Below are 18,038 nucleotides of genomic sequence, written 5' to 3' on the forward strand. Positions count from 1 at the left end.
GAGACGATGCAGGACAAAGGGGGTCTACCTACCAGGGCCCCAGCACCAGAACCAAAGGGGGTCTACCTACCAGGGCCCCAGCACCAGAACCAAAGGGGGTCTACCTACCAGGGCCCCAGCACCAGAACCAAAGGGGGTCTACCTACCAGGGCCCCAGCACCAGAACCATGTGGCCTGGACTAAAACCCTCACAGATGACAAAAGAAGAACCACTCGTGATGGGAGTATGACTGAACTTGAATTGTCTAATTCTGTCATTACAGACATAGTTAATAGGCAATGCATGCCGTTACAGTTTTATAGCCTTTTTGGTTGGTACAGCGTTTCATATCTTTTATGTACAGTTAATAATATTTATGAAAAACACAACAAATTGTGTTGGCTTTAAACGTACACTTGTGTAGATATAATTTTACAAGAATAAAGAAAAGATTCCAAATGTAACATGTTCCAAAAATAATGCAAACATCTTTGTACAAGACTTCAATAATACATTTAGAAACATCCTCCAATAATTTAGCAGAAAAGATGAAGCCCAGTTACAGGATGAGCTGTTTAAAAGGCTTTTTTAAATCTAGAAACAGGATCAAACTATGCTCAGGGATGAGTTCAGAATAATCAACGAGTCTCTCATTACTGAGAATGTCATAAATCCAGATTCTTCTATGATTAAGTTGAATTTAACTTCCTCTAAAATGATGGAAGTATCACACATTAACCAAATGAAGTTTTGTATAAAGTAGAATAATATTCATGACAAAACTTTGAAATCTGTTTCTTATTATCCACTGTATAGATGTATACTTGTTTAAAGAGATAGGCCGACATCTGCTTAAATAACATTAAAATAACATTTTAATAAGGAAGAGGGACTCAATGACTTTAAGATGAGGGGTTAGGTAGTGCAACAATTCAATTCAATTCAGTTTATTTAGTATAGCCCAAAATCCCACATTACAAATGTGCCTCATTTACCTAACATTCAAAATTCAAACTCATTTCCTGTTTTAGGACTCAGCTCATTCCTGCAGAGCTGCAGAACAGAGGAAGATGGAGGATATTCAATTCAATTCAATTCAGTTTATTATTATTATTATTATTTAGTGTACTTAGTGTGTAGTGTACAGTGTAATTCAATTCAGTTTATTTTGTATAGCCCAATATCACAAATTACAAATTTGCCTCAGAGGGCTTTACAATCTGTACACATACGACATCCCTGACCTTTGACCTCACATCGGATCAGGAAAAACTCCCCAAAAATAACCTTTCACAGAGGAGGATCCCTCTCCCCGGATGGACAGAAGAATAGATGTCATGTGTACAGAGTTACATAAACACATTACATGAATATGACAATGTATTATCATATATCATCACAGCAAGATTAGACCACAAGGGTATTAATAGCACTACGAACAATGAACCACTGACAAGCACCTTTGTCGTTCTGCTTCCAGACAAAGGTGCTTGATAAAGTCAGAGAGGCTGGACGGGCAAGTCGTCACTGATGGTAACCAGCACAGGTGGGATGGGAGGGACCGGTGTGACGTCACACACTCCTGTACAGCACGGTGTGCACCTTTCATCTGTTTGGGGCGGGTCACGGAGAGCGAGAGGGGTGACTGGCCCAGTCCTCTGCTGACGTGCCCGAGCCCCTCCCCCGGTGCCTTTGGCCACGCCTCTAGATTAAAGAAGCTCGGTCCTACTCGGTCGGAAGCCATTGTACTACCGGGGATCGTCTACCGAAGCGAAGTGTCCAACTGCGTGTTAAACAGGCTGTTTGAACAGAATCCGAACGGCACTAGTTTAGATTGAACACCAAATAAAGCGCGTTGCTGCGGAAGTAACCGAAAACACGACGTTGACGCGGGGCGAACGACGACCGTCTTCTCCACCCGGGCCGGTTCGCTTGGCGGAGGGATCCAACGGACTCCGGCAGACATCGGAAGGGCAAACCCGCCTTCCAGCTCCTTCGCTCCTCTCGCGTTAGCCGTCTCATTTTAAAGTTCGTGCTTAGCTTTCTCTTCGGTCTGTGCTCTTATTTAGATGGCAAGCTTCCCAGACTCTGTAAACGAAAATGATATAGGTAAGTAGAAATGTGGGGTTTAGAAATACGATCACACCAAACCAGTGTTATTGTTCCAGCTAGCTTAAATGGCCTCCACTGGGCTACGCCTGGGTGGGCGGCCGTGAGCGTGGTGTTCTTGTTGTTCCAACTCTCTACCGCGCCTTCTTCTTCCTGTAGCCCCCCGCCCCGTGCTGAGCGGGGGGTGCAGCTCCGACTCGCCTCGGTGCGGAGCAGTGGAGCTAGCTAGCGCCACCGTGTAGCGCCCGTCGAGTCTTTTAAGTTAGAACCGTGTGCACCGTCTTAGTTACCGCTTGACAGACCAAACACCGTCCCCACGGCCCGGTGGGGTTCCGCCCTTCGATCATTTGTTTTGTCCGTTAATGGACACGTATTCCCCCGGAGGAGCCTCGGCTGCTTCCCTCCCCCACGCGCTTGTGATTCATAATCTCGAGACGAGGGATACGTGCGCGCCTGTAGGTTCACCCCCAGACGGCTGTACGACGTCACTGAATGGGACGGGGATGTTTATGAATTATACATATTGTGTCTCTCTAATCTCCGTGAAGCATGTGTGTTAAACCTTTTCAAAGAAACGCCCGTAGCTGCAAATATACATGGTTTCCACATCAGCCGATTGGTTTGTTTTTCTCTCCTCACACCCTACTGCTTTCTTTAGAAATGGCTTCCACTCGGTTGCCAGTGGGTTGTGTTGCTAGAATCTATACAATTTACAAGGGACATGTTATTCAAAGGTTACTTTTCAGATCTGTCCTATACTCATTGACCTGGGGCAAGTATAGGTCTATGCAGTGTGTTCTTAACACCTACATGCATTTGAGTTATTGCTGTAATTCGTTTAACCACAGCTCATTTAAACTGTTAAAGTTGTCCACCTTCTGTTTTTGTACCACTGGTTGGGTAAGCCCAGGCAGCCAATGAGATGCCTGCATCAGTGGTGAGCCCCCTCATGTTTGTAGGAGGAAAGAATACTTTGGGATGATTGGCCTGAACAAGCTGAGGGGCTGTAATGTTTTCATAAGTGATCTTATCCATGGGTGTAGTTAAAGTAACAGTGTTGCTGTTGTTTCTCCAGGTAAGGCGAAGTTCATCGGTGAACTCCTGGTGCCGGTTGCTCCCTTCGACCAGAAGTCTGGCCGTGAGGCGTGGACAGTAGCCTTTGCACCCAATGGTTCCTACTTTGCTTGGTCTCAGGGGCATCGCATTGTCAGGCTCATTCCCTGGACAAAATGTCTGAAGAACTTGTAAGTATCATGTGGAGCAGTGTTGTAGCAACCAAGCAAAACATCAACATTTAAAGTATTCATGGAGCAATTTGGGGTTAAGTGTCTTGCCCATCGACATAGACTGCTAGAAGTGTCTTGAGGATCAGAAACTACCAGATATATCAATTTGGAAGATGCGTAACATTTAAAAAAAACAAGTGACCTCATGGTACAAACCCTGTACAGTGTCAAGTTGTTGAAGGAAAAAGGCCCAGCTAGAATCTCTCTGTCAGCATTGAACAGAACCTAACATGTTTGTTCAGTGTACTTTTACTGTTGTACCACTGAGAGACCGCAAAGGACTGTAGGGGAAAAGTACTGTAATGACAACCGCTAAAATGATGGGCACGATTTTATCATCACAACTCACAGACTGTTCTCAAATAAAATAAGTGCTCTTATTAGATAATAATCTTGTTACACTCTGAAAACAATACTTTTTAGGTGTGTACACTTTACATTACATGTCATTTAGCTGACGCTTGTATCCAAAGCGACTTACAATCATGTTACATTAATACACCGTAGACACAGCTACAGGGAGCAATTCAGGGTTACGTGTCTTGCTCAAGGACACATCGACTAGGGACGGGGATTGAACCACCTACCCGCTGATTGAAAGACAGAGCTGCTAACCACTGACCCACAGTCGCCCAGATTTTACAGTAACTGTGGAAAGCTTTTGGAGAAAGAGAAAATATAATCAGCTGTAGAATTCCCCCCCCTCCCGCCCAACACAGAAAGCAGAACACACACAAAGAGCTGCTCCTCACTGCCAAGGACATGTACTTCCATTATCGGCTCCCTTTCTGCTAAAAAGGCTCTGTTCCACTCCTTCGAGCCTTGTGACTCTCAGAATACATTCTTTAATCAAGGGTGTTTTATCAAAGTCCAAAGTGTTATTCAACAGCCTAAACATGCTCGAGAGGACAGTTGATGAATGTTTCAGAGATGTCGGGTTGGGAGGATTAGTTATTACTCATGTCGTCACAGCTGTTAAGTTCAGTTTGATAAAGCAATCGAACCGTTGCTGCTTCCCATTAAAAACTTTCCGTCTGCAAATAGCTTCCATTATTGTGACAAATTATAGGAAATGCAATGTACTGATTACAGAGTTAGCTGAGCTTTATCTATGATATTCTTCAAAAGAAGCAGGTATAATTAACCAAATCTGGGTACATTTGACACTATTTGGTAAGTGGATCAGTTTTCAGGGTTTAGATTAGTACTAACAGTACAAAGAGAAAGGGCCACGGGTAGGGGGTTTAGGACTAACACCTCCAATATGTCATTGAGAAACAACTTCATCTTCATGCGCGATCGTGGCTCTTGTTGACCGTATCTCCTCCATTCTCTGTTGCTGTAGTTCAACAGGCCACAGTGGCGAGCCCACCAATGCCTGGAGCCCTCGGCGCTCTTCCCTTCAGAACAGCAGCGAAGGCCACCAGGGCATCCCAGAAACCGACGAGCCCCGCGAACACACCATCGACTGCGGTGACATCGTCTGGGGCTTGGCCTTCGGCTCCTCTGTGCCGGAGAAGCAGAGCCGCTGTGTTAACATCGAGTGGCACCGCTTCAAGTTCGGTCAGGACCAGCTGCTACTGGCAACGGGCCTCAACAATGGTCGCATCAAGATCTGGGATGTTTACACTGGTGAGGAAACCTTTTTGTTTCATTTCATTTATATCAGGGAAAAGAAAGGTAAATCATTTCTCCAAACTGGTATTTTGGAGGCAATAAGTTGAATCAACACGGTCTGAAGTCCACGCAGCTAAAAGCTGATCCTCCAAAGGTACGCCTTGTTTCGACGGTGTCAAGTAGTAAACCAGAATGGGTCTGAAGTTTAAAAAGAGAAACTATTCAAAGATGTTACTGCATATCGAGTACGGACTCGATATTCCCTTTTGTTAAGAAAACCATGTAGGGATGTCATTTCTATTGTAGATTTGAGCTTTTGTTCAAATATGAAGCTGTTGTGAAAATGACATATTTCAACAGCCTGGAGGTCGGCATTAGGGCCATCAAATATATTCTAAAAAGAGCCCCGCGACCCTAAATGGGATAAGCGGTTCGGATAATGGATTGAAGTTAAAAAGAAACAGATATTTAAATATAAAAACTAATATTCGTTTGTGAAAAAATGCAGCACATCAGGGGCTGTCTACCTGACTCCGTCCTCTACCCGCCTGTCGGCATTGGACGGTGGCTCGCTAACCTGCCAGTCTGCAGACTTTACTGAACAATGACTCCATGAACCCTGTTTGTATGCCCGTCTATTGATTATCTTTTATTTCCTGCCTGCCGTGGCGAGTGAGTGGAATCTGCCGGTCGTGACACAGGCCTGAGAACCTTGGTCACTCGATATCAGGATACTTTTGTGATTTAAAGTCTGTTTCGTGGGGCGAGTGACGGACGTCAAAACACTGTCAGTGGGGATTGGTGAGGGATAAATTATTTACAACCGTAACAATGGCAGATAGGGGAGGGAATCTCTAAGCAACTCATGTTTCGATGGGCTGCCATGTGATTTATTGAGCCATTATCTTTTATTAATTAAATATTAGTAACAAATGGAAGAGATGAGTCAACAGGAGTGTTACATTTACAGCATTGCAAAGAGAACATAACATGCTAAAAATAAAATGGGGCCTCTAAGCAGCATCCTCGTGGTAAATTCATCATATTCTGAATCATGTGACATGACAAGCTGCTGTTATTCACAAAAAAAATGTAAACAAGACTCACTTGTGTTATGTCTGCTGCATTCAGGGGCAGCGTTGGGGAACGGACAGCCCAGTGTCCCAATTGTTAGACATAATGTTGAGAATTGAGTTTGACATTTCTGCATGGATTCACAAGAGAACCGTGATGCATCGAAGAAACGCAAAAAAAATGGGAGAGAATTTGTGTCCGAACAGCCAGCGCCACATTGCGTCATGTAAACAAACCAGGTGCTCATGTGCCCCTCATCAGACTGGAGACATAACGCTTCAAAGAGGATAAGTAGTACCTGCTGTCCTCTGACCTTTGTACTCTTTAAACAGAACACGTTTTATAGAGTGAGATTTACTGGGCATGACATACAATATAGTCAACAAGTAGGAAACTGTCAGGTGATCTCCCTCGAGCCAGCTGAAACAACTGTTGTTTTCATTGTTCTGTTACAAGCGCTCAACCTTGACTCAGGACTACTTTCACATCACTATGCATGAGTTTATTGATGGTCTGTGTCATTTAATGGCTTTCTGCAGGAAAACTGTTGCTGAATCTGATGGACCACACTGATATAGTGCGAGACTTGACCTTTGCTCCTGATGGCAGCCTGATGCTTGTCTCTGCATCAAGAGATAAGACCCTCCGTGTGTGGGACCTCAAAGATGATGGTACGTAAAGGAGCTGTTTTCAATGTGCTGTCTTTTCCATTTTTTCTTCAACTCGGAGCTGGCTCAGTTTTGAAGTAGAAGCTAATTGGTAGTCTTTATTCTTTTATATAGAGGTCCTCGGTCTGCATGAACCACACCATGCAGCCCCTCACTCACTAGCAAGCATTCACAGATAATGTGCATGGATCACGGTTCTATCATAACAGTAGTTGTGTGACCTACAATCTTCCAGGAACTGTTCATGGGTCACTTCCAATCAGTTGCACATGCTGCTAATTCTTGGTTTACGGTTAATGGACCTTGTTATCTCAACTCAGTCTGGTGATATGCTGTATGTTTCTGGTTGTCAACAAATCCCATCATGAGACCAGAACCAACCTTTAGTTCCATCTCACTAAGTTAATGGAGGAAACGAATGCACCCACACCCTCTTTGAGCAACGTTTAAAAACTTAGTTTTTGTACTACAGACCACCAGAAGACTATGGGGTTCAAATCAAGTGTTTGCCATAAATGTAATAAATACCTAATAACTAATGGATTTAAGTAAATGCCACATGGCCACTGCCTCACTGGAATCTTTTTGTGGCACATCCGACCTCCCTTCGCTCTCCATTGTTTCCCATCGGCCTGTACTATGCTGTCTTGAACATCTAAACATGACTCATTGTGTGTGACAGTTGAAAGGAAAGCTCATGTAGTGTTTGTCTTGTAGGTAACATGGTGAAGGTTCTGCGGGGGCATCAGAACTGGGTGTACTGCAGCGCCTTCTCCCCCGACTCCTCCATCCTGTGCTCAGTCGGCGCTGGCAAAGCAGTACGTATACAAGTTCCTTTCTACCTACTTTGAGGGGATTGTTAGCTAATCTTGGCTCAATTGCTTGTGACAGTTATGCTCAATCATGTTAAATATGGAAACGCATCCACCTGCCCTTCCATGTCCACCTTGGATCAAACTGCTCGGTGTCATGATGCGTTGTTCCACCTGCATCTAGATTCTGTTTGGTTTCGTTTGCAGAAACAGGCTTTTGGTGTTCTGAACTTTGCATGCAGAGCAGACAACAGTTTTCATGATTGTCGTAACGCTAGTTCCATCATTTAATTCAGATACCCAAGTATGTATGTTGAAGGAGGGGAAATCGAACTAAAACTACATTACGACAGGGGAATCTTTTTTGAAGTCACTTCCAAAAAACACTGATGCCGTTTTGAAAACCATTATGACCTCATGTAAATCTTGCATATTATCAAAAGTCCGATAAGAAAACCATGTGCTTCTTATATTGCATGTTGAATTGAGCACCCATGTATCTGCAGCCCTTATGGCAGACATGTTTCTGGACATTGATTCCATAGACCACCATTTGTTCACCATATCTCCAATGTTGCAGCTGTAGATCCACCTGAACATGGTTGTGATGTAGATATGGTGGTAGCTTTGTTAGGCTGTGTGTGTGTCCCTACAGTGTGTGTCTTGCTCTCCCTGTCACAGGTGGTGGCAGAGCTCAGTGTGTGATTGGTTTTGAAGGGAGCGCCGCGCTGACATTTTGAGCAGCCGGTGCAAATCGGGGACGCAAAGTGCGCAATGCCCAAAGGCCTGGCCAGGGGCAGCCTGGCACCAGCCTGTACGTAGGTGCTGCTTCGTGTCTGTCTACCTCTGCTGTTGCAGTTCCTCTATTTATTTTGAACTGTCATGAAAGGTGCAATGTGTAAGATCGCTACCTGTGTACCGTTAGTTTGCTGACCAGGCCCCTGGGCTTCGTCCCGGGTGAACCTGTGTTCCAAACTGCTCTGCCGTCCCTCTGCCTTCTGTCCTCCTGGCAAAGCGGTCCCATGGCGGCCGGAGGACGAGCGCTCTAGAAGAAACGTTCCGGGGACGCGCAGCCTCGGTTAGGGATTCAGTAAACACACACGTGGCTAGGGTCAACACGTACACACACGTGAAGATTATGAGATAGTGTTCTATTGACCAGCTCTGAGTTTCAGCAGTCAGTTAATAGTTTGATGTTTTTAAAATAACTGATGACTTTAAATTTAGATTGTATGTGGCCAGATGTTACACATTGCACCTTTTTTAAAGTTAGTCAATACTCCCTCTACCCCCTCCCCCCATATCCCAAACTCACCTCCCCCCCTCCCTGCCCCCCTCTTTAAATAGCTCCGTCCACTGCTGGCACAAGCTAGCTTCTCTTTTGTGACAAGGATGTCTGTTATTGTCAGTATGAATGTTTTCTAGTAGCATTGTAATGGTGCTAATGGCAAGTTGTAGAAGATAATTCAGCCAGCCACAACACAACCACCATCACTTTAGATTAGTTTAGGTTTCAAATAACTTTTTTGTTGTGCCTTTTGCCCTAAAAATGTGTTATATGCCATGTTTCCATCTGCAGTTCTGCTGTGGATTGTTCTGCTTTTCTAAAAAGCATTTGAGTTTCTGCTATTGACAACAACAGTGGAACAGCAATAAATTATACTTTATTCATCCACATTTCTTCATCAGCACACTTGTGATGGAAAAACACAGCTAAGAAAAGATGCATATGTTTTTCACTTAACTTTGAGATCTAAAAATGTGTGAAAACTAAGTGGTATTAATGTGCATGTCACTGTTTTTTTCGTAAATTATTAACTGCATTTGTTCACAAGCAGCGTTTGCATCACTTTAGAGCATTTTTTAATCTTCAAAGCGCTACAAGTTGTAGAAGTTATATAACTGGAGAAAAGACATTTCTGACCGTGCAAAAGCAGCAAAAATCTTTTTTTGTGTGTGTGTGTGTGTGTGTGTGTGCACGCGCGCATGGGCATATTTGTATTTTGCCAGAGGTATCAACCCTTTGGCCATAAAATATGCTTTTCTCTTGCAGTATCTGTCTCTCTTCGTAGGCTCCTGCCGGAGGTGCGAGCCTTTTGTAAACACAGTGAACTAAACCTCTGAAAGGGGAAACCAGTGGAGTAACTTTATGTTACCTTAAGTTACTACTTTTATTTTCTCTCTTGTTAAAATAATATAACTATTTATTCATAATATTAAGTCATGTCATAAAAGATATATACATTTGATGATGTAGTTTAAACCTGTTACATAAAGATGATAATCAATGTAGTTGTAGTGTTGCATTTTGACAGCCATGCTGCTTGTAGCATGGCTGGTTACATTTGACAAATGACACTGAGCATAACTTGAGTGCAACTATTTAATTCTGTTTTAATTCCTCTTGCTTAATTGAATTAGTAAATGCTTTCTCTGCATATGGTAATGATGAGTGAAACATAGCACACCATGCTCTGTTCAAACCATTCCATGGGCTATAACCGGCCTCTCCTCACATTGCAGGTGTTCCTATGGAACATGGATAAGTTGACCTTGATCCGGAAGCTAGAGGGGCACCACAATGATGTGGTGTCCTGTGAGTTCTCACCAGATGGGGCGCTGTTGGCCACCGCCTCTTATGACACCCGGGTCATCGTATGGGACCACCACACGGCCACCGTCCTGTTGGAGCTGGGGTAAGAAATGTATATGATATATATATATATATATATATATATATATATATATATATATATTAATTGCTTCACAACAGAGTACTGAATTGAGTAAACCTGTTTAATTTAAAATGTATTTTTCAGTCAAGTTACATCTAACATCCTCCCCATATCGAACCTGTGAAACTCTTTATTCATGAAGTTATTAAGCTCATGCTTTCATCTTTCTCCAGCCATCTCTTCCCCCCTCCATCGCCCATTTTCGCTGGCGGGGCAAATGACCGCTGGGTTCGCTCTGTGAGCTTCTGCCCTGATGGTCTTCACATTGCCACTATTACGGATGACAGGTACGACACTGAATGACACCAAACTACTATTACTGAACTGGTTCTGTCATTGCTCCACTTCCTCAACACATAACACAGCAGTTCAGTGCTTTTAGAGGAGACTACAGGGCTTGATATTAATGCTGTAAACTCTGTTTGGGTTCAAGTGGAGTGGAGGTTGTTGGAAGGAGATGCCATCACAGCAACATAACATAGATATTAGAGATCAAATATGACCTGCTTAACCTCCTAACTCAAGACACTTGATTTATTCATTAATAAGTTTACGTTTTGCTGCCTGTCCTGAGGCTGCAAACGGTGCTGAAACGTTCATCCTCGGTGTTTAAATTGTACAAGCGTTTGTTTGAGAGCACAGAGCTCCTGCATGCTGCTCTGTTTGGCACAGGAGTGTCACAAGGCAGCTATTAGTCACTGAAAATATGTTGAAGAGAAGCAGGAAGCTTTGCAAGAAGGAAAAGCCAGAGAAGGATATGTTGGCAGCTGTTTGATGATCTATCTTCTCATTGGATCTTTTCCTTCAGTTGGCTGGCATGTTTAATGTAAACACTCCGACCCATAAAACGCCTCCAAAGCTGAATAAACTAATGTTGGCGTGTTTATTTTTCGTTAGGTTCAGGTCCAAATGTTTTGTGTGTCATTTATTGAAGAGATACCATCAACCAAGGAGTCACCTGACCGGATGTCGTGTTTTAGATTAAAACACCACTCGTGATTCATTCTTTTAGGCCAGTGAACCTTTGCCACACAAATGTGGTGTCATCTTTTAGACAAGAAAGAAAGACAAATACGTCATGCATGTCATTTTAGCTGCATGTACACAGAAAAAGGTATTTAGAGCCCTGCAATACACAACTATGGAGATTAAACATGACTTGACAGACATGCTGCGATTCAGTAATAACACGGCGAGTCATCAGGATCTCTGGTCAGTTCAGGTGGTTTACGAGAGGCAGACGAGGTCTGTGCTCCTGGTCAAATACTGACGGCGTTGGCCTTACAATGTTTCACATTAAGCAGACGCTTTCATCCAAAGCGACTTGCAACACATTCATCCACCGTGGGCACAGCTACAGGAGCATTTGGGGGTCAAGTGTCTTGCCCACGGACACATGTGCTAGCGGAGCCGGGGATCGAGCGGCCGATCCCCTGATTGAAGGATGACCCTGCTCACCACTGAGCCAGTCGCCCCGACGAATACAAATACAATGCATGAAGTTTTGATTGTGACAGCAGTGTTGTGCGTTTCTTCTCAGGCGGGTGCGTTTCTGGAGCATCGAGGAACGGGCTCCTCAGGCCATCGCCTCTCTCTCTAATGGCCTCTGCTGTGCCTCCTCCGCTGAAGGAAGTGTCCTTGCTGCTGGGTAGGACACATCACCCTGAACACTAAACACTACCTCAGTCCCACCTTATTGACTTCTGCCATGTTTCTTTAAATCTCAGTTTGCTGGCACCATGTGCTGTATGCATTCTTGGCTATTTTTGGTTTAATTTCCACTGACCTCGCTCGTTTTCTTCCTTCTAGGACTCGTGATGGGAGCGTTCACTTCTGGGAGTGTCCTCGTAGCGTAGCCGGGCTGCAGCATATTTGTAGGATGTCCCTCCGCCGGGTGATGACCACCCAGCAGGTGGAGGCCCTGGCTATTCCCACGCCACTCCGTGACTACCTGGCCTACAAAGTCATCTAATCATCTAACCCCCCCCCCCCACACACACACACACACACACACACACCCCACCACCACAGCACCCGCTGACCCAACTGCACTTGCCGCAGCAGCGTCATGTCACAAACCATTGAATTGTTTTCAGAAATATTTTACATATTTATTTTTGTAAGTACTTTTAAGCCAATGAGTGTGTTGGGGGGCTCCTGTCCCCTCCATCATTTTGCAGTAGCACCGAGAAGTGTTCAGCTCCTCTTGCAGAGGGTTCAGTAACGCCTTCATCTTTTCTTCTGACTGTGGGCTGTTTAAAGGATGGAGGAGTTTGAAGGCCAATACTCTGAGATGGAGGACATGGTCTCTAACAGCTAGCTACTTCACAAGCCAGAGTGATCAATCACTCAGGCAGATAGATATATTGGTGTTGGCATATATAGGACTTTTAAAAATCTAGTTTCGGAGCACTCGACTAACAACAAATCCGTTTGACTACAACGTTCAGCACAGTTTCATCAGCCCACTCATCACAACAGTCCTTGACTTGAATTTGGTGCCTTCTAAATACTTGTTTGTCCTTTGCTTTGAAGCTCCCTGTGGAGGTGTTGACCATTAGCAGCACTATGGAGATCGTCCTTGTGTTCCTAATGCATGCACCTGGCAAGGTGACCTGTTCCTAAAGGTTCCACCCAGCTCCTGAGTTGATGGTTGGTTGAGGTAGTAGGAATATACTACAGGGATGGATGCCTTACAGTGTTGTGGTGAGAAACCCTCAAAGAACAACAGTGGTCCAACCCTGACATGCCCCCCCCCCCCCCCCAAAAAAAGTGTGTGTGTAAAATTGTATCGCGTCTATACACAAAATGTTAAGTTTTTTCCACTCTGTCATCTGTAAGCAGTTTTTTTTTTTGTTAAACATTTGTATTTTTGTATCATTGACTTTTTGTTCTCCTTGTAAATGTGAAAATGTCTCCAAATATCAAACAAGTCGTTATATTTCTGAACAGTTGGTTGAGACTTATTTACACCCTGAAAGTAGTCCCACCAAGCGACCACCAATCAGCTCCTCGCCATGGCCGCCTGGCATTGAAGAGCTTCCCGGTCCCTCCTGATGGAAACGTGTGTGCGTGGCGATCCACAGCGACTGTTCACATTGAGCTGCCGCTTGGCGACGGTCATCTTTAGGTCACGAGTCACTGATGTGAGATCTGAAGAAGGGAACGAGTGCCGGTAGGAAGGTTTGAACATCATTGGTTGCCCATGCCAACTCGTACAGAAGCACATCACATGAAGCCGTTACAATTGTGATTGTCCTGCCTCTGAGATGCAGTATGAAGCAGCAGATATATTAATGTATAAAGTTTATTTTCTTGTATGTTTTTTTGTGGTTTCAGTAAAAAGCTTTTTGACAAACTAGGTGATTATTAATCTGAGTACATTGAGAACACTCAGGGTTTAGCATGGGGCATACAATATTGTTCTTGTATTATTTGTATTCAGTATTTTTCTAATTTTTTTTTAATTGATACATTAATTTGATTATATACTATCTACAACATGAAATATTTGGAACGAATATGCAGAAGTTACTTTGAGAGAGCTTTGTCAAGATTAAACTGGTGATCAGCCAACGTCGAGTGAGATCTGCTCTGTAAACAAAGTAAACAAGGAATTATGGTAACTGGACTTTTCTAGTCATCCGAGCTCCACACATGCTCATGGGGAAGGTTGACTTCTTCCCCTTGGTGTTTACCTCACGCTCCACAGGGCTCCGTGGTCAGGGAAACCAGCCCCAGACCTGTTGGAGGTTCTGTTCAGACCCCAAGAGGCTGCAGTGTCCACCACTATGCGAGGAGGAGTGGGGTTAGACATATTTTGGTACAGGCTCAGTTTCTGCCTTAGTGACTCGTGAATCACAAAAAGTGAGCCGGGTGTTTGACTGCGCTGGACTCATTGCATCTAAAAGGGCCGTCCGCTCCCACTGAATCCAGAGGAAGAACCAAAGATGGAAGTGCATGACTTCAAACCTGTACCCACGATCCTTAGCTCCCCGACACAGAACAGGGGTGACCATGTGGGATGGGGTCATGTGATCATGTAGACAGACATACGGTGTTGTAGCACCGGGTTCTCTGATTCTATCAACCAACATGTTATTTTAGTCTTTAACGTAGGTTGTGGATATCTTTACAATTACTCATGTTTATTCAAATAAAATAAGGTTTATTGATATTACTATGATCCCACATGCCATAAAGGAGGAGTTGCTGCCGTGACTAAATATCACTCTTGGGTCAAAAAAGAATTCAGTTCTTAAAACAATGACACAATGTGATATTTATTCAATCACACAACTGATTAATAGCATTTCCTCTCAGTTGTATCTCCCTACGTTATGGTCTAAATGTCATTTCTAAGCCTCTCCCAGGTGTGTACTCTAATCCTTGTGCCCCAGTTAGAGGCCTAAGTAAGCCCCCTAGTCTTCAGGTCCTGCTTGTGGTGGGTACTGACGCACTAAAACAACCATGAACTGGCCACCCACCTGAGACGAGCACCTTAGTAAACCACTCTGGTCACCACACGATCCACAAACAAGCAGGTTTCACACCTCATCACCGGACGACGTGCGTCTGCCTCCCAGGCTACTGATGACCTCTACACATCACCCCAATGTCAACGTCACGAAATCTAACCCTGGACCATCAAGATGGACGAGCCCCCCTCACAAGCCGGCTCAAAGGCTGCAACGTGAAGGGAGACCAGACGAGTGTAAAAGTAAGAAAGAGACGCCAAAAGCAACTTGAAAACAATACGCAGCGTCAAAGATGAGCAGCCAGCCTCCCAGTGCAGGAAGTGAGGGGTCGTCACATTAACTCATAACAATAATGATATAATAGTAATGATAATAATGGTAGTGCATCCTATTTGTATCAAACCTTTCAGTCAAGAAATGCAGCCAAGTGCTTTACAATAAACAAAATAGAGAGTGAACATTAAACTCATGTCATTTGAGACTCATTAGACATAAACTCTGAAAGTATGATGTGTCTTATGTAAATTGATATTTAGAACCTTGGCGTCTGAGGCCAGAAGAAGACACAGACCCTCCCACCTTACCTCCGGACACAAGTCCCCTGCAGGTCCAGTGAAAGCCTCCTCACATCAACCTCCCTCTTACCACCGGCTTTGATTCCAGATCTACTGACAACAACAATAATAATAATAATAATAATAATAATGTATCAATAATGAATTAGACAACTAAAAAGGTAAAATAGATAAGGAGCGTCTACAAGTCCCAATGGCAACAGGAGAACCACGGGTCTGACTCAGAATAGGAGAACCATGGGTCTGACTCAGAATAGGAGAACCACGGGTCTGACTCAGAATAGGAGAACCACAGGTCTGACTCAGAACAACAGGAGAACCACGGGTCTGACTCAGAATAGGAGAACCACAGGTCTGACTCAGAACAACAGGAGAACCACGGGTCTGACTCAGAACAACAGGAGAACCACGGGTCGGACTCAGAATAGGAGAACCACAGGTCTGACTCAGAACAACAGGAGAACCACGGGTCTGACTCAGAATAGGAGAACCACAGGTCTGACTCAGAACAACAGGAGAACCACGGGTCTGACTCAGAATAGGAGAACCACAGGTCTGACTCAGAACAACAGGAGAACCACGGGTCTGACTCAGAATAGGAGAACCACAGGTCTGACTCAGAACAACAGGAGAACCACGGGTCTGACTCAGAATAGGAGAACCACGGGTCAGACTCAGAATAGGAGAACCACAGGTCTGACTCAGAACAACAGGAGAACCACGGGTCTGACTCAGAATAGGAGAACAACGGTCTGACTCAGAACAACAGGAGAACCACGGGTCTGACTCAGAATAGGAGAACCATGGGTCTGACTCAGAATAGGAGAACCACGGGTCTGACTCAGAATAGGAGAACCACAGGTCTGACTCAGAACAGCAGGAGAACCACGGGTCTGACTCAGAACAACGGGAGAACCACGGGTCTGACTCAGAACAACGGGAGAACCACGGGTCTGACTCAGAACAACAGGAGAACCACGGGTCTGACTCAGAATAGGAGAACCACAGGTCTGACTCAGAACAACAGGAGAACCACGGGTCTGACTCAGAATAGGAGAACCACAGGTCTGACTCAGAACAACAGGAGAACCACGGGTCTGACTCAGAACAACAGGAGAACCACGGGTCTGACTCAGAATAGGAGAACCACGGGTCTGACTCAGAATAGGAGAACCACGGGTCAGACTCAGAACAACAGGAGAACCACGGGTCTGACTCAGAACAACGGGAGAACCACAGGTCTGACTCAGAACAACGGGAGAACCACGGGTCTGACTCAGAACAACGGGAGAACCACGGGTCTGACTCAGAACAACAGGAGAACCACGGGTCTGACTCAGAATAGGAGAACCACGGGTCTGACTCAGAATAGGAGAACCACGGGTCTGACTCAGAACAACAGGAGAACCACGGGTCTGACTCAGAACAACAGGAGAACCACGGGTCTGACTCAGAACAACAGGAGAACCACGGGTCTGACTCAGAATAGGAGAACCAGGGGTCTGACTCAGAACAGCAGGAGAACCACGGGTCTGACTCAGAACAACGGGAGAACCACGGGTCTGACTCAGAACAACAGGAGAACCACGGGTCTGACTCAGAACAACAGGAGAACAACGGGTCTGACTCAGAATAGGAGAACCACAGGTCTGACTCAGAACAACAGGAGAACCACGGGTCTGACTCAGAACAACAGGAGAACCACGGGTCTGACTCAGAATAGGAGAACCAGGGGTCTGACTCAGAACAGCAGGAGAACCACGGGTCTGACTCAGAACAACGGGAGAACCACGGGTCTGACTCAGAACAACGGGAGAACCACGGGTCTGACTCAGAACAACAGGAGAACCACGGGTCTGACTCAGAATAGGAGAACCACAGGTCTGACTCAGAACAACAGGAGAACCACGGGTCTGACTCAGAACAACAGGAGAACCACGGGTCTGACTCAGAATAGGAGAACCACGGGTCTGACTCAGAATAGGAGAACCACGGGTCTGACTCAGAACAACAGGAGAACCACGGGTCTGACTCAGAACAACGGGAGAACCACAGGTCTGACTCAGAACAACAGGAGAACCACGGGTCTGACTCAGAACAACGGGAGAACCACGGGTCTGACTCAGAACAACAGGAGAACCACGGGTCTGACTCAGAATAGGAGAACCACGGGTCTGACTCAGAATAGGAGAACCACGGGTCTGACTCAGAACAACAGGAGAACCACGGGTCTGACTCAGAACAACGGGAGAACCACAGGTCTGACTCAGAGGCCCACTTCATTTGGCAAAGTGCATAATAGGTGTAATGTATGAACATAAAGGTAATTAATATGAGAAGGTATGTACACATCTAACGCATTAACATCATAACCAACAGTAAATATATTGTTATTTAACTAGCTGATTGAAAATTATTTCAAAATGTGTATTTTAAAAAGAGATTATTTTGAAATCCTATATCAGAATGTATTGATTGTCTTTAAGTAACACCTTGAGGTTATCTGCTAATATAAAGTCTACTGAGTTTGTAACTATGGACCATTTCCTTTAATATCTTTGCATCAATAAAGCATCCGTTTATTGAATGCATCTATGATGTACAGCCGTATTGACTGAATGCGGCATGTCCTCTTATGTTGTCACTTGTTACGGTAAAGCAGAGTTAGTACAAACACCGTGCGGGTCTCTGCGATGGGCAGCAG

General features: G+C 44.8%; 1 protein-coding gene across 1 annotated transcript; it reads left to right on the plus strand.

Moving 5' to 3' along the window:
* The first annotated feature begins 1,664 nt into the window (after positions 1-1,664).
* wsb1 (WD repeat and SOCS box containing 1) lies at positions 1,665-13,230 on the plus strand. Its single transcript, XM_034528609.1, has 9 exons — positions 1,665-2,089; positions 3,165-3,333; positions 4,721-5,007; positions 6,606-6,737; positions 7,452-7,552; positions 10,070-10,242; positions 10,455-10,568; positions 11,822-11,929; positions 12,091-13,230. The coding sequence occupies exons 1-9, from the start codon at positions 2,050-2,052 to the stop codon at positions 12,251-12,253; spliced, it is 1,287 nt and encodes a 428-aa protein (XP_034384500.1). The 5' UTR covers positions 1,665-2,049; the 3' UTR covers positions 12,254-13,230.
* Positions 13,231-18,038: the final 4,808 nt, after the last annotated feature.

Source organism: Cyclopterus lumpus, chromosome 25 (assembly GCF_009769545.1).
Source record: "Cyclopterus lumpus isolate fCycLum1 chromosome 25, fCycLum1.pri, whole genome shotgun sequence".
Classification (NCBI taxonomy): Eukaryota; Metazoa; Chordata; class Actinopteri; order Perciformes; family Cyclopteridae; genus Cyclopterus; species Cyclopterus lumpus.